Source organism: Eptatretus burgeri, chromosome 1, assembly GCF_056783735.1.
Source record: "Eptatretus burgeri isolate ZD-2024b chromosome 1, Ebu_testis_v1, whole genome shotgun sequence".
Lineage (NCBI taxonomy): Eukaryota > Metazoa > Chordata > Myxini > Myxiniformes > Myxinidae > Eptatretus > Eptatretus burgeri.
This window is the reverse complement of record NC_140961.1, coordinates 133,869,538-133,894,775: the sequence shown is the minus strand read 5'-3', so window position 1 is coordinate 133,894,775 and position 25,238 is coordinate 133,869,538. Positions and strand designations below refer to the sequence as shown.

At 41.4% G+C, this 25,238-nt stretch overlaps 1 protein-coding gene across 1 annotated transcript in view; it reads right to left on the bottom strand.

Moving 5' to 3' along the window:
• Positions 1–25,238, bottom strand: part of LOC147035470 (uncharacterized) — a 213,875-nt gene that overhangs the window by 20,526 nt on the left and 168,111 nt on the right. The window contains exon 32 of the mRNA XM_085867696.1: positions 7,316–7,462. Coding sequence (XP_085723822.1) covers positions 7,316–7,462 — 147 coding nt within the window. The remainder of the gene's footprint in view (positions 1–7,315; positions 7,463–25,238) is intronic.

Below are 25,238 nucleotides of genomic sequence, written 5' to 3'. Positions count from 1 at the left end.
CGTAGTATGCCGAGGTCGTCGACAAATTTTAACATGTTGAAAATTTTTCGACGTATGCCAGCGTATGACTCACACGTTCCGCATACGCTGGCCATAAGTTGTAGGCACGTTACGCGATCACTGACACACGTCGACACATGTTACTTGTAAGTTATTCATAAGTCGAAACACGCCAAGTTGTTGTTGTTGTTTCATTTTTTTATTTTTTTCCTTCGGCATGACGGTGATGTTGACACTTCGATTTCTAGTGCGGTTATAATATAATTAATAGGCTGCCGCTCAACGATTTAAATCATAACCGCACTAGAAATTGAAGTGTCAACATCACCGTCATGCCAAAACAAAAAAACAAAATCTTTCAAAAATTCCCCGCTCACCTTTCTCCCACCTTTCATCCCCCTCACTCTTCCTTCTCTAAGTTGCCCCCCCTCTCATCCACCAACCTGCCTCCCTCCACTGCCCTCTCACCTCCAACTCTTCACTCCACCTCCTCAAATCCTCAACTGCCATCTTCCTTGTCTCTTGTCCCCCCTCTCTCCCAGCACCACAGAGCCTTTTCTCCTCCTCATTCGGCCCCCTCCCCTCGCTATTCTGCAATACCCCACACTCCTTCAGCAACCCTCCTTACCTCCCCCTCGTCCCTCGTCCTACCCTCCCCCGCCCCTCCACCTCCTGCACCCAAAGCCTCCTCCCCTACCTCTTCATTAAAAGTGTGGACCTCAAATATCCGGGGCCTTCGCTCAAACCTTTCAGATCTTTCCATGCAGGTTGCCACTGACAAACCAGACATTATCTGCCTAACAGAAACTTTCCTCTCCCAAGACGTGTCTGACTCCCAAGTATCACTCCCTGGTTACTCCCTCTTACGGTATGACAGACCTGAGCCTCGTCCTGGTGGAGGTGTTGCTCTCTTCATCAAAGACTCTATTCCTCACTCTCCCTGCACTGCTCTCACTCCCCCACACCCCCAGGAATACCTCTGGCTTCGGCTTCCCCTCCACTCCCACCTCATGTTTATATGTGTACTGTACCGTCCACCGAACAGTGATGACTCCATCTACACCTCACTCTCCGAAAACATGGACCATCTTCTATCTTCTCATCCAAACTCTCTCTTCCTCTTATGTGGCGACTTCAATTGTCATCACGCCAGTTGGCTAGGTGTGGGTACCTCTCTCACCTGCCATGGGACATCAGCAAAAGCTTTCTGTGACTCATTGGGACTGACTCAATCGGTCAACTTCCCGACCCGGATCTCAACCAATGGTACTCCATCTCTTCTGGATCTGATTTTGACAAATTTCCCTGACAATATCTGCTGCTCTTCCTTCGCTCCAATTGGTTCTTCTGACCACGTCCTTGTTAAAGTGGACATCTCTCTGGCTGTCATCAGAGAACCACCTCACCGCCGTCGAGTCTGGCATTTCACTCAAGCCGACTGGCAGGGTCTCCGAGCAGCCATCAAACTTACAGACTGGTCTCCTATCACTACTTTCTCAAACATCAACTCATCCTGGGAATTCTTTCAAAGAAACTTGCTCTCCCTCATGCACAGATTTATCCCCTCTCGTGTTCAGTTGTCTTACCCTTCCTCCCGCCCTTGGTTTACTGAAGCTTGTGGTGAGGCAGTTGTCCTGAAACAACTTGCCTTTGCCTCATGGAAAGCAAACCCAACTGAGGGCAATCTCAGTTCTTTCCACAAAGCTCGGAACAAGTGTGTATCTACCCTCAGGAGAGCCAGAAAACAACATCTTTCTCATCTCAAGTCTGAACTCTCAAACCTCTCTCCCTCCTCAAAATCCTGGTGGCGTTTAATCAAATCTGTTTCTGGTGTATGTTCCCCCTCCATCCCCTCCCTTACCTCAAATGGCCGCACTGCTGATTCCACACGTGATAAAGCTGAATGTCTAAACTCGGTGTTTGCAGCTAAATCTTGTGTCCCAAACCCATCACTATCTCTACCCACTTTACCCAGTCGCACCCAACTGTCCCTGGACTCTGTATCCTTTTCTCCTGACAAGGTGGAGAGCTTGCTTTCAAACCTCGAGTCAGATTCTGCAACCGGTCCAGACGGCATCAGCCCACATGTCCTCAAAGCCTGCTCTTCTGCTCTTGCTCACCCTCTCTCTGTTCTATTCACCCTCTCATTTTCCCAAGGTCATCTGCCATCTGCTTGGAAATCTGCTAACATCACTGCCCTGCATAAAAAAGGTGCAAAAACAGATCCCTGTAACTACAGACCAATCAGCCTTCTCCCAATCATCAGCAAGGTTATGGAATCCATCATTGCTTCAGACATGAAATCCTTCCTCTTCTCCAATGGCTTGATTTCCAATCATCAATTTGGTTTCAGACCAGGTCACTCTACCCTGGATATGCTGCTACTGCTCTCCCATCAATGGATGGAGGTCCTCAATGCCAGACAGGAAATCCGAGCCGTATCCCTGGACATATCACGTGCTTTTGACACAGTCTGGCACCCTGCCCTACTCACCAAACTCTCTTCCCATGGTATTCAAGGCCATCTCCACTCATGGCTCGCAGACTTCCTCTCCTGTCGCAGTCAACGTGTGGCCCTAAATGGAGTTCTTTCATCCCCTCTTCCTGTGCAGGCTGGAGTTCCTCAAGGTAGCGTTCTGGGCCCTGTTCTTTTTCTGGTTTTCATCAATGATCTCTCGGACTCTCTGGAAAATCCTCTATTTCTCTTTGCCGACGACTCCACCCTCTGCCGTACCATCTGTCATCCCTCAGACCGGCAAGCAGCAGCTTCTTCGCTCACTGCAGATCTGGATAAAATCACAAACTGGTCCAACACGTGGAACATGTCTTTCAATCCACACAAATCTCACACTCTCACTATGTCTCTTCGAAAGGACCGTTTACAAAACCCCCCATCCACTTTCTCAACAATCCTCTGGAAGAAGTCTTTTCTTTCAAGCTTCTGGGTCTCACTATCTGCCATGACCTTTCCTGGGAAAGTCACATTTCCAACCTTGCCTCAAAAGCCAGTCGCCGACTGGGAATCCTCCGTCGTGCAAAGTCCTTCCTCGGCCCTCTTGAGCTCCTGACTACTTACAAAGCTTTTGTCCGTAGCCTGATGGAGTACTGCTCTCCCCTCTGGGCTGGTGCTCCTGCCTCCCACCTTTCTCGACTTCACGCTGTCGAAACCAGGGCTTTTAAGATCATTGGCATCTCCCGCAATGAAGCTGAGTCTTTGGGCCTCTCACTCAATCACCGCAGGTTGGTCGGTGGTCTTTCTGTCTTCTACCGACTCCTCTCCAGCCTTGCCCCCCTGCTCTCTCTGCGATTTGTCCCAACCACATTTCCACAGGGCGCTCAAGGTCCGCCAACAACCCCCTTCTGGTAAAACTACCAAAATCACGAATCACTGCTCATCTTCACTCTTTCATTCCTCTTTTTCCCGCCTTTGGAATAAACTTCCTCACTCTATTCTTTCCCATTCTTCCCTCCAGGCTTTCAAAACAGCTGTTCACCACCACCTCTTATCTTCCCCCATCCAAATCCTCAATCTTTTCTACCCCCGATAATCCACCCAAGCCCACTTCCTTCAATTCTCCTGCTTTCCTTCCTGAAAGTCCCTGTAATGTCCATCTTCTCTTCGCCATGTTCCCCGTCCCATCCCCATCCCTCTCCCTTCCACAGTTCACCTGTGTCTGTTCCCCAATGTTTTGTCCCTTCCACTCCCACCCCTCTTGTCTCATGCCTCCTTGCTGTGAGTTGTGTGTTAGCTCTCATACGAGCCTCGACCAAGGTATACAAAAAAAAAAAAAAAAAAAAAAAAAAAAACACATGGAGTCTGAAACACTGACGGGTTCCTCCTGTGTGAACCCATTTTTATATACCAATTCCCATAAACGCTGCCAATACGCCATTATACGGTAGCTGTAAGTTAGAAACACGTTCAGTAAATTCTGTGGTCGTCCGGAAGACGTCAATCAAATATGTCTACATATTTCAATGTGCGTTGGAGATACGTTACACAAAGGTTCAAAGCACATTACTCATAGGTTCAAAGTACGTTACACAAAGGTTCAAAGCACGTTACTCATAGGTTCAAAGTACGTTACACAAAGGTTCAAAGCACGTTACTCATAGGTTAGAAATAAGTTTCGGGTACGCTAAACATTACCTCGACGTGTTTCGACTTATGAGTATCTTACAAGTAACGTGTGTCGACGTGTCTCAACGATCGCGTAACGTGCCTACAACTTATGGCCAATGCATGCCAGCGTATGCGGAACGTGAGTCATACGCTGGCATACGTCGAAAAATTTTCAACATGCTGAAAATTTGTCGACGTACTCGGCGTATAACGACGTATGCCAGCGTACTACGACGTATACCAGCGTGCTTCAGCGTGCTCTTAACATATACAAAACTTACCCATAACGTATTCGACGTGTGCCAGTGTTTTAGACAAATTTTTCATACGTCGGCATACGCTGGCTAAAACGGCAAGGTGTGACAGCGGCTTGAATCGTTGAGCGGCAGCCTTTTAATAGGCTACGCCACATGATCGTCGGAGATACGCTGCCGCGCTATGCATACGTTAGACTATCGTTGGGCATACGTTGTGAACGCCGACAACACGCTAAGCATTCGTTGGTATAAATTATCTATAACTTATCTAAACGTTCTGTGTACGTTACTAATATGTTATGCATACGTCCAACTCGTTATGAATACGCCAAAAAACTGAAAAAAAACATCAATAGTTCAGCGTACGCCAACGTTTTACATACATTTTGATACCTTGCCATACGCTGGCTAAAACGTCAAGGTGTGACAGGGCCTTTAATGATATTGCAAGCATGTGGAGAAAAGGTTTGTGGTCAGACGAGGCAAAAATTGAATTTTATGTTGTAAATTAAAAGCGTTACGTCTGGCGCAAGCCTAACACTGTACATCACCCAGTCATTACCATCCCTATTGTCAAGCATGGTGGTGGCAGCATCATGTTATGGGGCTGCTTTTTATCAGCAAGGACTGGCAAGCTTGTCAGGATAGAAGGGACAATGGACGGTGCAAAGTACAGCAGAATTCTTGACGAAAACCTGCTCGAGTCGGCCATGAATCTGAAACTAGGGAGAAGATTCACATTTCAGCAGGACAATGATCTGAACCATAAAGCTAAAACCACACAAAGGTGGCTGAATAAGAAGAAAATTAATGTTCTTGAGTGGCCCAAAAGTCCTAACTTGAACCCAATTGAACATTTATCGCGAGACTTGAAGGTTGCAGTCCATTGACGATGCCCATCAAACTTGGCAGAACAAGAGCAGTTTTCACGTGAAGAATGGGAAAAGATTTCACCATCTCACTGTACAAAGCTGGTAGAGACGAACTCAAAAAGACTCAAAGTAATCATTGATGGAAAAGATGCTTCAACAAAGTACTGACCTCAGGGGCTGAATACTTTTGCAACCAGTGAATTTTGATTTGTACATGTTTTTTTGAAAGTATTCTTGACATGTAACTTCCTTCAACTATAACAGTGTTTGGTTTGATCTCTTCAGTTATTCATAAAATAGTTCATTTGGAAAAATTGTTTATACATCATTCGTAATTCATCTAAATGTGGCATTATTGGTAGAGGGTGAATACTTTTGCAGGCACTTTATGCGTGCGCATGCACGCACGCACACATGCACAGACGCACACACATTAGGTAACCCGATCAAGATCGGGTTATTTAGACTTTAGTAAATCATCAATAAGATTGATGTTTAAAACAATAACAAAAATTAACCAGGGAGTGCCCTTCGGCAATGTTGGGTGAAATGACCTCATTTGCTTGTTTGACATCAGTTTCAGAGGGCAGGGGTCAGTCTCATGTCATTTTGTTTTCTATGGTTTTCAGATGTACTCACACATACATACAGATAGAGAATTATCTTGCAGTGGATGGAGAAGTGGGGTGTGCCTTTGACTTGACCCTGGGTATCCCCAGCAAGTTTGGCCAAGGGATATGGAATTGTTTGGAAATCAAAGAAAAGCACATACATGCACGCACACACCAGTCGGAATCGCTACTTCCACTCGTTAGTTGCAGTCTGTGAAAGACAGCCACAGAACATCCAACTGAAAACAAGCAATGTGATAGCTGCGACACTGCCAACCATTTTTACCTGCGACCATGATGTGTCGCAGATCTACAAGAGCATCGCATAGTTGTTGTGGTAATTGTTGGGGTCGATTTTTGAAATGTGCACCCATTGTTCGGATAGCTGCCAGACCCACCCAGACGAAATAATATGGCCGCCATCTTGGTTGTGTGATGGGCTGAAGACATCAGGCCTGTAGGCCTCTGCTGATGATACACTACCCAGGTTTATTGTGTCAGATTTCCATTGGCTTTGTTTGGGTCGAGTGTTCCGATGAGGGACTCTGAAAAATATAAACTACGTCGAAACCAAATTATCAGTAAGATTTAATCAAGCCAGTCAGCACGCATGGCATGCGCCTCCCTAAAAAAATTGTGTTCCATAATTTTTGAATGGCCCCATATTGGATTTAAACAATCCGTGGCCGTGAGACAAATCAGCTCATTCCGATATAACCATAGCGGAGGATGGCATGGATGAGAGGTGTTGAGTTAATATTTTAATAGCGCATTAAATGTGTGTTTCCCAATAGTGTTGTTCATCTTATGCGCATTTCCCAATTGGCCGTTACCAGATTTTGTCAAAGGTTGTGACTACAGTGTGGTCATTCTTGTTTAGCAATGCCAGCCCACCCTTTGGTAATTAACCCATGGACACAATCACTGGAACAAAAAGCCAGAAGAAGCTATTTTAACTGTAATATCTTATTTCCCGGCTGCTAAAACCCTCATAACTGTGTAATGGATGCCTAAATGGAATAGAAGTGTGGCAGGTACCCCTGATTTGTCTGAACGCTTGTAGGAAATGCTAATGTGGCATCAGGGTTCACGGTCACCATTCCAGTGAAGGGTGAATCTAACTTGTTATTGTTGTTTACCACCTTTTATACGAGCCTTGATACCTAAGAGGATATCTTAAACAATGGGAGATCGTGGTTTCAATAGTGCCTTAGTTTTTTTTGGTTCATCAGACAATGAGCTCATATGGTGGTTACAATGTCACAATTTCTCATCAGTAATGGTCACTTTAAATACGTTTTGAACAAAGTAGGAAAAATTGGCTTGGAAATAAAACAAAAAGACTTATTTATCTCTTGTTAATTAAGATTAAAGTTTACTTCTGAGAAAAAAAAAACTGCAAAAAGGAGAGACATGGCCTTCATGGTTTACAATGTTATTGTGCAAACTCACCATCATTCCCTCTGGCCCTGGAATTCCAGGAACACCACGGTCTCCCTGCTCTCCTCGTGTTCCATGGACACCTGGACTCCCATGACCACCCCTGGGACCTCCTTTTCCTTGGAGGCCCTGTTCTCCGACCGGTCCAGCTATTCCGGGCTACAACCAAAAACTCATTCAATCATGCATGGAGGTTTTCTACTAAAGAAAATGTGTGAGAAGCAAATATTAAATTGATTTCTGGAACGTAAAGTATGAGGGAATTAAAATCATTAAAGTTCGATATTTTTAGAATGCAAAAAAGTATATTTAAATCTTTGTCAAATGCTAAAACCAAAATACGCCATCAGCCATAACTGGAAAAGGGGCTAGAACATGAGTTTCGTTCCACTGATCGGGGGGACACTTGGTTTTTGCGGATTCTGATAGCTATTAACCTTATAAAATGGGGGGCCAAAGTTCTCCATGGAGATTCCTGCAGTTTTTTTTTTCTCGCCATCTTAAATTCGGGTAATTCGAGCCCACACGATCATTTTGGTGTCTGAAGGTAAATCCAGCTGCCAATATCCACAGACATTGACATCACTCATGCCTAAGATTTTCAGAACACGTTATCATTGGTATAGTGAACGTATTCCAGAGTGTTCTGCAAACTGCTGCACCTGGTTTCTTCTGGGGGATCTTCCAAACATGGTGATTTCATTAAAATGTGTCGGTTTGAAGTGTCTGGGAACCAACTTTGGAAGTCGATATCTAATGATCTGAAATGCGCACATACTCTAAACTGCCTAGAGTAGTTGTCATCTGTATTGTGAACGCATTACAGAGAGTTCTAAAGGCTGCTTCATCTAGTTTCTTCTTGGGGGTCTTCCAAATATGGCGAAATTCGTTAAAATGGGTCGGTTTGACGTGTCTGAGAACCAAGTTTGGACGTCGATATCTACTGTTCTGAAAGGCGCACACGCACCAAACTGCCTAGACTTGTTATCATCTTTATTGTGAACGCATTACGGAGAGTTCTGAAGGCTGCTGCATCTGGTTTCATCTGGGGGGTCTTCCAAAAATGGCGAAATTCGTTAAAATGGATCATTTTTCTGGTATATTGTGGACAAAAATATTCGTTCAATAATTGCCTTTGACATCACGAGCGCTCAAAACTAGGTAATATGCAATGGTAGTAAAACAGAAAGAACACATAAGAGAAATTAATATAGATTAAAACTGATATAAAAACTTTTATTATAGGTAAGAAGGAATCCCGATACACTCACTCAGTACCATTAGACAATGGCATGTGAACATGGTGTTATCTGCAGCCAACAAATATCAATTATACAATGCTAAACTACGTTAACATTTCGTATGCTTCATCCTCATCATAATCCTCCTGGTCATTATTACAATTAATATCGCCATCATCATCATCATCGCAATCATCACGAAGATCGGTTGCATGGCTGACATTGTCACAGTCTGAACATTTACACAAAACTGAACATGGCCCTTTTGCCTTTTTGCATGAACACCTCGAACTTGAGCACTTTGATACTTTGCAAGCACATTGTGTGACTTTCAAAAGAACGTCTGGGGCTGGATTGATGCTCATCCACTTTATGACCAATTTCCCATCAACAATCCCCCACCCATGGCCTACAGGTGAATGGGCACCAAGAGACTGCGCAAGGGATTGCCTATGAATTGCCACTTGGTAATTGGTCCTCAAGGTATGCATATATAATGCATCCTTGGTTGGCGGAAGGCTTTGACTAGATGTTGAGAGATGCAATGCATTTTGTATCGTGCCTCATTGACGTCATTTAGTTTTGGCTGCCCATAAAGATGACATACGAAGGATTCCAGGGATTTGAGGCAAACTTCATCAAGATCGAAACCTCGTCCCAGTTCAATGAAAGACCGTGTGTAGTCGTCACGATCAAACATAATAGTGAACGCTTTCTGCTTGCCTTTTCCATAGAAATCGCTGGTCGAATAACATCCCGTGAATGCGTGTAAACCTATTAGTGCCTTGCATACATCAGCTCCAAGACAACAGGTCTTCTGCAAATCCATAATGGGTGATGTCTCAAACACCTCATTGCCAGTCATGAAGAATGTATTGCAGGACAGATTTTGTTGAAGACAAAGGGAAATTATGCCCACATTCGAGTCGTAGCTCACGATTACAACATCTTCAAATGTTGCACTAGCGTGTTGCGCATGGAGAAGAAGCCGCGTGTCTGCTTCCTCGTGGTCACATGACAACTCAACAACAGAGCAAATGGTTGTGATGGCATTCCTACTCCTCAGAACGTGACAGTACTCTCCATGTGTAATGTACACATCAACGTCCCTATCGAAGTAGGCACGCAAGTTGATGTCCTTCCATACCGACATGAGGAAAGCATCAAGTGATTCTTTATTCTGACCGCTTGACATTAATTTTGACCATTGCTTCGGTGTTTTTTGGTCTTTACCATAAATATGTATGGTCTGGCTGCCACTGCCCACTCTCCTACCCCATTCTTCATTTTTTTATGCTTATATCAGGGTAGCAATCAAAAACAAAATCTAGGCGAGCACAATTCGTGTTCTTGGCAAATTTTGTTAAGGCAGAGAAAATGGCATCAGCCAGCCCTCCAAAAGTAGTTGGGATAGGCTTAATGGACCGAATCAGGGGATCCGCATCAACAATGATCGCTGTGTGGTCAGGGATGCCACTCTTCAGGTAGTCAATGCACTTTTCCTCGAACATGGTCAGGAGCTTTGACTTAACATTTTTTGCCAAGGACCCGTCAGCACTGGCAAGAGGTAGTGAGACGGGTGCCAGGGAATGAGTCAGAATGTCACGGAGATTGATACTCTGAGACTTACCGATGGGAAGAAGTCGCGAGAATACATTTCTCTCATTTTTCACAATGACTTCTTGACGACTGGTTGTTTTGGAAGATTTTGAGATACTTTGATCGGCGAAGTTCTCAGTTTTGAGAAGTATGGGCTCAGTGGAGAGAACATATCAGGATGAGGCTTCAACTTCCAGTGGAGTGCAGTCTGCTCACCCAATCCATCCACTACGTCCAGACTTTCATCTCTCACAGTCAAACAGTTGTTAATATATCGGCTCAGAGATTCCTCGCCAGTCTGATAAGCAGACAGGATGTCATGTTTGACACGATCGTTAGCTATGACCCCAGAGCTTAAACAAACCAGTTGATCAGACTCAACTTTGAATGGGTTGATCATACTCCCAATCGTAATGATGATTGACTGGACATCCTGATCATCTTTCCTCACTTGCGACTCATACAACCCCTTCCTCTTGGAAGGCGACATACCCGCCCAAACCTCGCATTGCCTTGCAATTGCAGCACGCTCGGGCTGCGCCAGTATCCATCTCTGTGTGGCACCTGGTTTGAGGGTTATCCCAGTCAATCCTCCACTGGTCTTCGAGTCGTGATTACACGTTTGTTCTATTGCCTGATCACAAGCAATTGATGAGAATGGGTGGCGATATTGATGCTGTACGGTCCACTGCCCCGTGACGAGCATTGCCTGGTGACATGCAGGGTGTGTCCTCTGAAGATCCACCATCTCAATCCAGTAGACAGGGGGATACCTGGCATAATTTACCCGGTCATAGGCAAAGAACCAGGGCAACATAGCTCGAAACATTTTTCCCACCTAGCCACTGAAAACGGCAGGGCACCATCATTTTCTGCATTTGGCTGATGAATTATGCACTCGCAAGGTTCAAAACCGAACATTTTGACGATGAAAACAACGAAAATGTTATAAAACACACCGCTTCACGGGCGCAGCTATCTTGAATAATTAATTTGTTTCGGGAAATACACTCACTGTTCAGTGGTCACATGACCATCAATTATCGCTGGTTCCAAAAACAAACAGCTGAGCGGGCGGAACAAAAGGGCGATTTTCATGACGGAAATACGCAATAACTGCACGATTTTGAATGGAGATCTTGTGGATTGAGAATGTATTCATCATAACGAATAATTCTGTACAGGATTTATCTATCCCCCCCCCCCCCCCCATAGGTGGGCCGAAACTGCATGATACAAGTTATGGCTGATGGCTTAAAAGGCCCAATCTCATGAAATACAGAATGTATAATCCATGGCTAACCTGTACACTTTAGATTTTGCAGTTCTGTGAAATGTATTTTTTCATTTCATTTAAATTATGACACAAATTAATGAGTTCAGAAAAAAAAAACATTTCAGGTTTATCAACAATGTAAGATTTTTCCAAAAAACATCAATAACCACTTAGAACCTAAAATATTAACATAACAAATATTAACCTAAAATATTAACAATCTAGAATCGTTATAATATCATGTGATTATTATAATCTAGATTCGCTATATCGTGTGATTATAACAATCTATAAACTCTACAATGTTGTGTGATTATAACAATCCATAAATGCAATAATATCATGTGATTACAACAATTAAGAATCACTCTAACACTACGTGATTATAACAATCTGGTATTTCCATAATATCGTGTGATTATAACAATCCAGATATGCCATAATATCGTGTGATTATAAAAATCCATAAGTGCTATAATATCGTGTGATTAAAACGATCTAGATTCGCTATAATAGTGTGTGATTATAACAATCTATAAATGCTCCAATGACGTGATTATAACAATCTAGAATCACTCAAATAATGTGTGATTATAAAAATCTAGAAATGCCACAATAGCGTGTGATTATAACAATCTAGAAATGCCACAATATTGTGTGATTACAACAATCTATATACGTTCCAATAATGTGATTATAACAATCTAGAAATGCCATAATATCGTGTGATTATAACAATCTATATATGCTCCAATAACGTGATTATAACAATCTAGAAATACCGTAATATAGTGTGATTATAACAATCTATATATGCTCCATTAATGTGATTATAACATTCCATAAACGCTATAATATCATGTGATTATAACGATTTAGATTCGCTATAATAGTGTGTGATTATAACAATATATAAATGCTCCAATGATGTGATTATAACAACCTAGAATCGACAAATAATGTGTGATTATAACAATATAGAAATACTGTAATATTGTGTGGTTATGACGATCTATATATGCTCCAATAATGTGATTATAACAATCTAGAAATGCCACAATATCAAGTGATTAGAACAATGTACAAACACTGTGATATCATGTCATTATAACAATCTATAAATGCTGTAATATCGTGTGATTATAACAATCTATATATGCTCCAATAACATGATTATAACATTCTATAAATGCTGTAATATCATGTGATTAGAACAATCTGTAAATGCTGTAATATCATGTGATTATAACAATCTATAAACGCTAAAATATCATGTGATTATAACAATCTATAAATGCTAAAATCTTCTTCTTCTTCTTTCGGCTGCTCCCGTTAGGGATCGCCACAGCGGATCATCCGTTATGATCCGCATAATGATTTGGCATAGGTTTTACGTCGGATGCCCTTCCTGACGCAACCCTGGTCACTTCTTACGACACAGGGATAACTATAAATGCTAAAATATCATGTGATTATAACAATCTATAAGTGCTGTAATATCATGTGATAATAACAATCTGGAAATGCTGTAATATCATGTGATTATAACAATCTGCAAACGCTGTAATATCGTGTGATTATAACAATCTATAAATGATGTAATATCATGTGAATATAACAATCCATAAATGCTGCAATAGCATGTGATTTTAACAATCCATAAATGCTGAAATAGCTTGTGATTATAACAATCTGGAAACGCTGTAATATCGTGTGATTATAACAATCTATAAAAGATGTAATATCATGTGAATATAACAATCTATAACTGCTGTAATAGCATGTGATTATAACAATCCATAAATGCTGAAATAGCTTGTGATTATAACAATCTGGAAACGCTGTAATATCGTGTGATTATAACAATCTATAAAAGATGTAATATCATGTGAATATAACAATCTATAACTGCTGTAATAGCATGTGATTATAACAATCCATAAATGCTGAAATAGCTTGTGATTATAACAATCTGCAAACGCTGTAATATCGTGTGATTATAACAATCTATAAATGATGTAATATCATGTGAATATAACAATCTATAACTGCTGTAATATCGTGTGATTATAACAATCTGTAAATGCTGTAATATCATGTGATTATAATAATCTGTAAATGCTGTAATATCATGTGATTATAACTCCATAAATGCTGTAATAGCATGTGATTATAACAATCCATAAATGCTGTTATAGCATGTGATTATAACAATCTACGAATGCTGTTATAGCATGTGATTATAACAATCCATAAATGCCATAGTATAATGTGATATATCAATCTACAATCGCTCTAATACGATATGATTATAACAATCTCTAAATGCTGTAATCATAATCATCATTTTATGGCCGTTTCCATGCTTGCATGTGTAAGCCATGGTTCACCTAATGGCTGCTTTCCAAGCTGCACGATGCCTTGCTAGCCCTCTCGTTAGGCCTTTAACTCTAAGATCCTCTCACAGCAACACATCCCATGTTTTCCTCGACCGGCCTCTAACTCTCCTTCCATTCACATTCATATTTATACACCTCTTCACACAACTACCCGACCACATCCTTTCCACATGTCTGAAACACCTCAACCTACCCCGACACACAAACTCACTCATGCTTTCGATACCTAACCTATCTCTTAATTCCACATTTGGTTTCCTATCCTTCAGTGTCACATTACACATCCACCTCACCATTCTCATTTCGTTTCCTTCACACTTCCGTTCATTCTCTTTTGATCACCAATGTTTCGCTGCCAGACAACATCACGCTTCTAACACAGGCTGCATAAAGTTTTTCTTTAAATTGGAGAGAGGTCCCTCTTCCCTCTTGATGTCAATAGGGGTAACAACTCCCTAAACTTCCTCCAACAACTTCTAATTCTTGCATTCACTGCTGCCTCCACACCACCACCTACACTAATCATATTACCAAAGTAACAGAATTTATCCACATATTTCAGAGATATATCCCTATAAACTAACATTTCCACTCAAAATGGAGTCACTTGTTTATCTGCGCAAATAGCACATTTGAAGTCAGGTGTCACCTGCAGTCTACCCCTGATACCACTTCACGTCTTGTGCACCCAGCAGTTGCAGGATTTACACAATATTGAATTGCTTCCAACATCTTTTCTGCAAACAGCAGAGGGCCACCTCCCTCTTTTTTTCCCACACTTCCTTCAACCACAATATGCTCTATTATGCTGTTATATGACTAATATGGTGTGATTATAGCAATCTAGAATCACTCGAATACTGTGTGATCATAACAATCTAGAAATGCTATAATATCATGTGATTATAACTATCCATAAATGCTGTAATATCATGTGATTACAACAATCTATAAACACTAATATCATGTGATTATAGCAATCAATAAATGTTCAAATATCGTGTGATAATAACAATCTCGAAATGCTGCAACACCTTGTGATAATAACAATCCATAAATGTTGTAATAGCTTGTGATTATAACAATCCCTAAATGCTGTTATAGCTTGTGATGATAACAATCCCTAAATGCTGTAATAGCTTGTGATTATAACAATCCATAATGCTGCAATATCTTCAGATTATAACAGTAGGGTAAGAATACTGATTCTGGCTCACTTTTCCCCATGTAAATGAATGGGGGATTTTCAGCGATTTATATTTTTTTTCCCTAAAAATAAACCCCCTTTTTATCTCAAGGTATATTTATTTGTCTCCCCTTTTAACTTGGAGGTTGAACCTCATTGAATTGAACACCTGGGGGTTGAACAGCTCACTCATTGAACCTATAAAGATTTGTTCATTCTCAAATTCCTTCAATAGTTTAATTTTCTTTGCACAATAATCCCCATCTAAAATATTGACAAACAAAACATTTGAATCTTTATATTTTTTAAGATACCCCTTTTGTGCCATTACGAAATGATAAACTTCTCTTAATGCTCTTGTTTGACCACCTCCTGAGCCACAGGTTATTTTTTGTTAAGCCCCGCCCACTTTTCTTTAAGCCCCGCCCACTTTTGTTAAGCCCCGCCCACTTTCCACAAGGTATTCAATAAGCCCCGCCCACTTTTCTTTAAGCCCCGCCCACTTTCCACAAGGTATTCAATAAGCCCCGCCCACTTTTCCTAAACCCCGCCCACTTTTGTTAAGCCCCGCCCACTTTCCACAAGGTATTCAATAAGCCCCGCCCACTTTTCCTAAACCCCGCCCACTTTTGCTAAGCTCCGCCCACTTTTCATAAGGTATTTTTTCTAAGCCACGCCCACTTTTCCTAAGCCCCGCCCACTTTTGCTAAGCTCCGCCCACTTTTCATAAGGTATTTTTTCTAAGCCACGCCCACTTTTCCTAAGCTCCGCCTACTTTTGCTAAGCCCCCGCCCACTCTTACATCATTTCCAGTTCATCTCTGACTCACAAAGAAATCACTAGAAAATTACAGGATGTTATGGTTTTGAAAAATTTCCCAATGAAGGCTTGCCTAGGCTTGCCCAGGGAATTTCCAAAGGAAACCACACCCACCAGTCTTTCTCTATAAAAGCTTCAAACCCAGGCTCCATTTTAAACATTTGTTTTTGCTGGCAATGGTGTTCTGTGTGCTTGGCTCGAACTGTCTGTCTTCTATGGAACTAAACCTTCAAGTTGATGAACTGGATTCAAACCTCTTATCTATTGAGGTAAGATTTTTTATTTTCCTATTTTCAAACTTTGATTGAAGCATACTCATTTAATAATTAAATAACTTAATTAATACATTATTATTTTCTCTCACAGGAAATTGTGTCTGAAATACGAAATGAAAATACTGCTTTTGTTACAACTTGGGGCGAAATTGTTGGCTTGGTTGAAGACCTTATGAGCGACCAAGACCCACAGAACGAGTTCGTCCTTGATGACCCAACCAAAGAGTTATACCTTGGAGACCAGCAAAATCCTGAAAAAGAGTTTTACAGCAATAGTACTCATTGTGAGTTATCAAGACAATACCCACTGAACAAGTTATACCTTGATGAGCCAGAATACAAGTTTTACCTTGGAGACTCACAAATTTTGAAAAAATCAGTAAATGAGTTCTGCCTTGATGGTTTAAATAACTACCTTGGAGACTCAGGAAAAGGGTTCTGCCAAGATGGTTCTAAATATGGGGCCTACCTTGGAGACTCACAAATTTTGAAAAAATCAGTAAATGAGTTCTGCCTTGATGGTTTAAATAACTACCTTGGAGACTCAGGAAAAGGGTTCTGCCAAGATGGTTCTAAATATGGGGCCTACCTTGGAGACACAAATTTTGAAAAAATCAGTAAATGAGTTCTGCCTTGATGGTTTAAATAACTACCTTGGAGACTCAGGAAAAGGGTTCTGCCAAGATGGTTCTAAATATGGGGCCTACCTTGGAGACTCACAAATTTTGAAAAAATCAGTAAATGAGTTATCCTTAAGAGACTTTGTAAGTTGGTTTTACTTTGAATACTTGAAATGTGGGTTCTGGATTGATAACTCACAATGTGATACATATCTTGGAAACTCAACGGGAATGTGGTTATACCTTGAAGACTTGGAAAGTTGGGTTTATGTTGGACACTTGAAACTTTTTTGGTTTCAGGTCAGGTCAGGTTCGATCTGTGACCTGCTACAGGTACCATGTAAACCTGTACTAACCTGTTCCATGGTCGGGTTGTCGGCGACTAAACCGTCTCCCCCACCAGGTTTTCTGGTGAGGAGGGTGTTTGGATATGGACACCCAGCAGGATTAAAAACAAAACCTGTCAAAGGGCGGAGGAGCTCCTTGTGAGCCAACGGCCATCCATATCTAGTGCCCAACTGTGTCTGCGGACGTCCTCCTGCAGTTGGGTTACTTCTTATTAGGAGGTTGGTGGCAGGATTTGCACTCCAGCCACCGTAAAACGCTTCATTCCGCAAAACGCAAAACGCAAAAAAATCTGAAAACCCACTCCGTGGGAGTACCTCCTGTGCAGCTTCCCTTCGCAGGGCAGCTCACCGGATGATGGGATTGGGGCAAAGCCTTCGGGACCCCCAATCTTTGATAGGAGGGAAACCACGGGGTAACATCCCTGGGTCAGATTGCGGGAGAGTGTGTCGGAGTGGTGCTGAGGTGTCGTCCACCAGACGGCGGTCTCCTTGGGTTAACCTGAGGCGGTCCCTTCGGGTGGGTGCCTGGAATGTCCTATCCCTAAGAGAGGATGATCACCTGTCTCTGTTATCATCTGAGCTCAAGCGTTTGGACATCGGGATTGCAGCTCTCTCTGAGGTTCGGAGACCGGATTGCGGCGAGATAATGGTGGGTGGTTACACCTACTATTGGTCTGGTCGCTCTGATGGTTACCATACCCAAGGAGTTGCTGTAGCTGTGTCCAATAAGCTGACCCCAATGATAATTGAGGTAACACCGGTCAACGAGCGTATTATGAGATTAAGGATTCGTCACTCCTTAGGTGTCATTTCCCTGGTCTCTATTTATGCTCCGACTGAGGCGAGTGATCTTACCGTGAAGGACACATTCTACGCCACACTCGAGTCTGTGGTTGATCAGTGCCCCAGACGAGATACACTTCTAGTCTTGGGGGATTTCAATGCATCGACTGGAACTGATAGGGATGGTTATGAGGTGTGTGTTGGTCCCCATGGGTCAGGAACTATGAACCAGAATAGCACTAAGTTCCTTGACTTTGCAAGAAGTCATGGACTTAGGGTGGCTGGTTCATGGTTTCAGCGCCCGCAAGCTCATCGCTGGACTTGGTATTCCAACGCTGGCGGTGTGGCAAAGGAGATTGACCATGTCCTCATTGACGGTCGTTGGAGGATGATCCAGAACTGCAGGGTCTACCGGAGTGCTCAGTTCCTCAATACTGACCACAGGCTTGTTGTAGCAACTCTAAAGCTGCACCTTAAATCCTGGAGAATGGTACCATCCCAGCCTAGGCTGGATGTTGCCAAGCTCAGGGATGAGAGAGTAGCTGAGGAGTTTGCGAACAGGCTGAGTGGACACTTGGGGGTCTGGGTGCTTTGGGGGTCCTGAAGAGTTGTGGAGCACCTTCAAGACCACCGTCCTTGATGTTGCCGGTGGATGCCTTGGAGTTCACCGCAGGGCAAAGAAGAATTTTGTCTCTCAAGGGACACTGGATACCATTGACCAGAGTCGCAGGGCCAGGCTGAATGGCAGAGCTGAGCTGTTCAGGGAGCTGAGGCGTAAAACTGTACGTGCACTGAGGGTGGACAAGGAGGCCTATGTGCGAGGAATCTGTGAGGGGTAGAGCATCACCTGTGGACAGGTGATTCTCGTCCCGCTTACAGGGGAATTCGCGCATTACGTTCATCCAAGCCCATCCCTCGGAGCACTGCAGTTCGAGCAGAGAGTGGTAGGCTCTTGACAGAGGAGTCTGAAGTGAAGGCCCGCTGGGCCGGTTACTTTGAGCGGTTGTACCAGGCTGATCCCCCAGCTGTCGAGTTGGACGTCAAGGGTGTTACAATCCCTGTTGCTGACCCTCGAATCAACTGTGGTCCACCATCGCTTGTGGAAACACGGGCTGCGGTGAACCAGTTGAAACGGGGCAAAGCTCCAGGGATCTGTGGCATCCATGCCGAACTTCTCAAGGCTGGTGGAAATGCTGCACTCGTGTCGTTGCATGCAGTTTTGTGCTCTGCCTGGAACACAGGCATCATCCCAACTGACTGGAAGAGGGGCCTTGTTGTCCCTCTCTGGAAAGGGAAGGGTGATCGCCAAGACTGCAACAACTACCGAGGGGTGACGCTGCTCTCAGTGCCGGGCAAGGTCTTTGCTCGGATAATTCTTGATAGGGTTCGCCACCATCTGCTTGAGCACCAGCGTCCAGAGCAGTCAGGCTTTACACCAAAGAGGTCAACGATTGACCGTATCCTTGCACTTCGTGTCCTCACCGAACGCAGACGAGAGTTTCGGCAGGGGCTGCTTGCAGCCTATGTTGATCTCTGTAAAGCGTTCGATTCAGTGAATCGGGATGTCCTCTGGAGGATTCTTGGTCTTCGTGGGGTGCCACCAAAACTGATCGATCTGATGTCTGAACTCTACTCTGGTACCGAGAGTGCCGTGAAGTGTGGTGGTACCATCTCTGACTTATTTCCAGTTGTTACTGGAGTTCGTCAGGGGTGTGTACTTGCCCCCACACTTTTCAGCACTTGTATGGACTGGATTTTTGGGAGGATGTCGGAGAGATCAAGTTGCGGTGCATCGTTTGGCAATGTCAAGATCTCGGACCTTGATTTTGCAGATGATGCAGTCATCTTTGCGGAGACTTTAGACATCCTCTTGGGGGCCCTCGAGGTGCTGAATGAGGAGTCGGAGCCGTTGGGATTACGGATTTCTTGGGTCAAAACAAAGATCCAGGCTTTCGGTGACATCTTGGATGCTGCTGTCCTGTCTGTGTCTGTTTGTGGTGAGGATGTTGAGGTCGTGGATAGATTCACTTACCTTGGCAGTGATATTCATGTCTCCGCAGGTTGTGAGCCGGAGGTCAATAGACGTCTGGGTCGGGCCTGGGGAGTCATGGATTCACTGGATCATGGGGTGTGGCGCTGCCGGTACCTGTGCGGGAGGACGAAAGTCCGAGTCTTCAGGTCCTTGGTACTTCCAGTCTTGCTCTATGGGTGCGAGACTTGGACTTTGACCAAGGATCTGAGACGGAGACTTAATTCCTTTGGTACCAGGTCTCTTCGGAGAATCCTTGGCTATCGCTGGTCGGATTTTGTGTCCAACGAGCGGTTGCTGAGAGAGACTCGGATGAGATTTGTTACCTGCATAGTCCGTGAGCGTCAGCTGCGGCTGTATGGACATGTGGCTCGTTTTCCTGACGCTGATCCTGCTCACCAGATTCTCTCAGCGAGGGAGTCTCATGAGTGGAGGAGGCCAGTGGGCCGACCACGTGCCTCATGGTTGCAGCAGGTTGACCATCATCTCAAGGAGATGGGGATGGGCCTGGCATCTGCCTGGGGGATGGCCAGACGGAGGCCCCTGGAGTACCGGCGGAAAGTGGACGCAGCGACGCGCTGTTCTGGCACATGCTCCCATACCTGACCTGACTTGAAACTTTTTTGGGGGCTTTTATTTATTTATTTATTTATTTATTATTATTATTATTTTATTTATTTATATTTTGGAGACTTTTGGAGTTGCTATCACTCTTTGGGATCTAAACCTATCGATGTCGTTCTTTGTCGGATGGTGCTTGATGGGAGCAAGATCAAGAAAGTTCTGGGAAGAAAGTGCAGGCTTACTCCCCCTTTTTACGTCATCAAACCTGAAAGCCTTAAAAGACAGAATTGGAAGAAGAAAAAAAAACGTAAAAATATATATATATAGGTGGAAATCTCATTTTGAAAAAGACATTGTGTTGGGCGAGGATTGAGTTGGGGTTGAGATTTTGAATGTGAGGGTTGGGGTTGAGATTTTGAATGTGAGGGTTGGGACACACACACATACACATCAACAAACAAAAGTTAAGCCTTGACTATTCAGTTGAGGATTCTGTGTTTGGGGTTCACAGATCTAAGAACGTCCCCCTTGACACACATTATATACTGTTATACACCTCGGACTTGGCCCTCGAGTGTCCACAACGGTGTATAGTAGGAGGGAGTGAAGCGCCAACCTATTGCTCCCATTGCACACACACACACACACAAACAAAAGTTAAGCCTTGACTATTCAGTTGAGGATTCTGTGTTTGGGGTTCACAGATCTAAGAACGTCCCCCTTGACACACATTATATACTGTAATACACCTCGGACTTGTCCCTCTAGTGTCCACAAAGGTGTATTATCTGCTTAGTTTTGTCTTTTGTAATTCCTGTGAATAAAATGAACCTAAAATCTCTTCCCTTCCAAATCATATATTTTATAAGTCCAAGGAACTGTATCTATTACATCAACAATTTTAAAAAGTTCTTTCGTCCATCGTTCAGTAAAACCCTTTTCAAAATGAGATTTCCACCTATATATTCTTACGATATCACCAACTTTGAACTTAGGTTTTCTGACATTAATCTCTTTTTCATATTTTAATTTTGTAAATGTTTCTGATGGCTTCATATTCGTTGACGTGTGAATCGTGTCATTATACTTATCCACAATATCCTGAATAAAAGATAACCATTGTTGTGAACCGAGTTGTGTGAATTTTTTATATAGTCTCTCTTTTAAGGTACGATTAAAACGTTCAACAACAACTGCCTTCCCTTCATTAAAGGTACTGTATAATGTAATACTGTTATTTTTTAGAAAATTCATAAATGTCTTGTTATAAAACTCTCTACCCTCATCAGTCCACAATTTCTTAGGTTTTCTCTTACTTTTATTAAATATCTGTTGAAAAGCTAACATAAGAGTATTACCTGTTTTGTTTTTTAAAGGGACAACCCACGCATATCTACTCCTCAAATCAATAACGGTTAAAGCATACTTGTACCCCTTATCATTATTGAGTTCAATCAAATCAGCAGACCAGATATAATCAACTTCCTTGGAATAAACTTTCCTTCTCTGAAACTTTGTGAATATTGGTTTATGTAATTCATCAGCTAATTGCTCTTCAGTCTTAATAGCATCATTAGAGCCTATAAGTTTTTTGAATTTCCAAGTCCAAGTTTCAATTTAGCACTAATCATCTTCTTCACGATGAACCTATCAACTTTTTCTCTCAAGGTTGGATTTTGTATCAGAGACAAATTATACAACATTTCTCTATCGGCTTCATGCTTTTCTTCCAACGTTGTGGTATTCCCATAATCAATATCGTGTCTCATGCACACTTCATCAACTCTATTGATTGGTTTACTCCAGGATTTAGGATTGTCTGCCTCATCTAATCTTTTATCTAAGTTTGTGCCTGGACCACAGAAAGAATAACCTGGAAGATGTAATTCCCTGGTATTCCAGTAGTTGTAAATTTACTTCCTGATAAAAACTTTTGTATATCTCCTCCGAGTTTGTGTTTGGAGATAAATTGATTTTTTTTTGAACCACACACCGAACATATACCTTTTTGTATAACCCTGTTATTTTTACTTTTAATATATGAAATATTTTTAGTATTAGTTTTCTTTTTACATTTGAGACAATAACTCATTTATTTATGAGAAAAATTTCTGCAGAGTGCAAAAACCTTTTTAGTTTCCAACATGCACATTTGAATCTTAATTTTTAAAACATAAAGAATCCTTAGAAATGCCTTCACTCTCTCCTCCATTTATTTAAGAAAAAACTTGAATTAAAATACATGTCTTCTCGATGTCGATAGTCTTGTCGAAAGTATTGCAAATAGACTTTTTAATTCTTTGTATTCCTCCCTGGTGAGATAAGTTAATTTCTTTAATACCTCTATTCTTTTTTGAATCTCACTGGTTTCCATATTTTGATATTTATTCATTCTCTCTCTTTCCTCCCTCTCTCTATTCTCTCTTTCCTCCTTCTCCTTTTCCTCCTCTTCCCTCTCTTCTTCAACTCCTTCCTCATCCCTTACTATACTTGAATCGTTTACACCCCATAGAATATTATACATATATTCATCAGGATTTCTTGTTATTCCTGTATCCAAAATAATTTTTTTTACAACAGGAAACCAATAAAATTTCTTTTGAATTTCTAAAAGAGCCTTACCTTTTCTTAACCTTATAATTTTTTCATTATTTAACATTCTAATTAAATCTAAAGTTGTCGGTTTATCAACATCAGCATAATGCCAATCTTTTATTGAAAATACCTCATTCTTATGTTGTAGAACATATTTATTAAAATACCGAATACCCTTTTCTTGAAGGTATGCTTGAACACAGAAATGATAATTTTCTTGAAGCCTTCTTGCTGTCATTTATGTATTAGAAATATATGTTAGAATAATATTATGGCACGAAACACCTCCCCATCTTCCCATAGTTAAATCATTTTGTATTTCCTTACTTATTATATATAATCCTGTTTTTTCTGTTTTCATGAGATAAACAAGGGCAAAACCATTATTATATTTACCCTTATTAAATTCTTTTATTTGTTGTTTACTAATCGTGGCTCCACAAAACTCATTCTCGATACCAAGTGGATAATATTCTTCCTTACGAGACTGATTTAATTGTTCCAGGTCTTCGAGGTTAATTTTAAATGACCAATTATACCCTAAATCATTCATATCATACCCCCATTGTTCTATTCTCATACAAACGATACGCCCTTCTTTATAAAAATTTATTTTAATTCGAACTGTGAATTCTGTATGACCTGGAGATAATATCAACACTTCTGTATCTTTAGAATACACAGCCGTTTTATTTAAGTATATATATATTGTGATAAATCGCTTAATCTCACCAAGTCATTCGCGTCAGTCGGGCTTGGATAATTTTTTAATTTATAAGCATTTTTCATGTTAATATTTTTGTTTATATTATATTTATGTCGTTCAGCCTGTGCCTTTGTGTAATAATTTGATAAATCAATATCCAGTTCTTGAGATACACCAAAGATAGAACCATCTTTACCAACATAAGTCATTTATATTAGATTAAAAATAATATCATAAAATTTTTTATTTTTGTTGAGTTGAAATAACACATATAGACATAATTGACCACAACACTTGGAATTTAATTCTTGGACTTGAAATGTTTGATAAACACCATTCTGTAAGAATTTTATGACTTCAACAGGTGGTGGAAGACCAAAACTATCAAAATAATATTTGTCTTGACTATTAAAAATACAAACCCAATGAGAACCGTTCCCATCATTATCTTCTAAGTTCATAATAATATTCTTTGTATGTTTCGACACATTTGTTAATTCATCTCTCATACAAATAACCACATTATGAATTTTTAATTTCTTACAATATTTGACAAGTTGTAAATTTGATGTTGTATTCTTTCCAAATTCTTTCAACCACTCATCAATGCTCATTTATTTATTAGAAAGATATAATCCATTACCTCTTTTCGTTAATTTTACACCTGCTTGTGCTATAGAAGAAAGCATATCTCCAACTAACAATCTCGCTTTATCAGGCAGACCTTCAAGTTTTTCAGCAAAATCTACAATTACACCACTTCCACTAATTTGTTTCTCCAACTCTTTGTTATGTCTTTCCAATTCTTTTTGAGCCTGGAGTTGAGCCTTCCTTTCGTTGGCAGTTTTGACCGCTGTTGAAATACCACCCGTCAATGCTCCAACCGCACTTAAACCAGCAAATAAAGGAATTAGAAATGGGAGAAATCCTCCACTCGTCTCTCTTATTGAATATTTTTTCAACATTGGTTTTGTCATTTTAATTTTAAGTGAGCCAGTGTCATTCAAGATTTTAACCTGTTCTCTTGTGAGCAAAACATCAATTCTTACTGCTCCTTTTCTCTGAATTGTATTAACGTTAATCGTACAAGGCTTTTGATTTTGAACACAAGATGATAGTTTATGAAGATTGATTTGATTAACATATACCCCAGTTGGTACTTTGTCACTCATTTATTTAACAAAAAAATTATGTGAGACTAATCATCACACCATTATCTGTATTAATCTGCAATTCTGTTTCTTCCAAAAGCAAACAATATGTATCAACTTCTTCACTCTCTCCTCTTTCAATGTATAGGGAAGTATCCACTCGATTAGACTTTATAGTTTCTTTTTGAGCGCTCAGGTCAAACGTATAGATTGTATACAAACTTTTAAATGCTGTCATATCCAAAATAGGTTCTTTATTTCCATTACTTTCACACACCTTTTGGTAAGACTTGTATGCTTCAGCAAAATCATTTTTTCCCAATTAATTTCCAATCTATCTCGTGG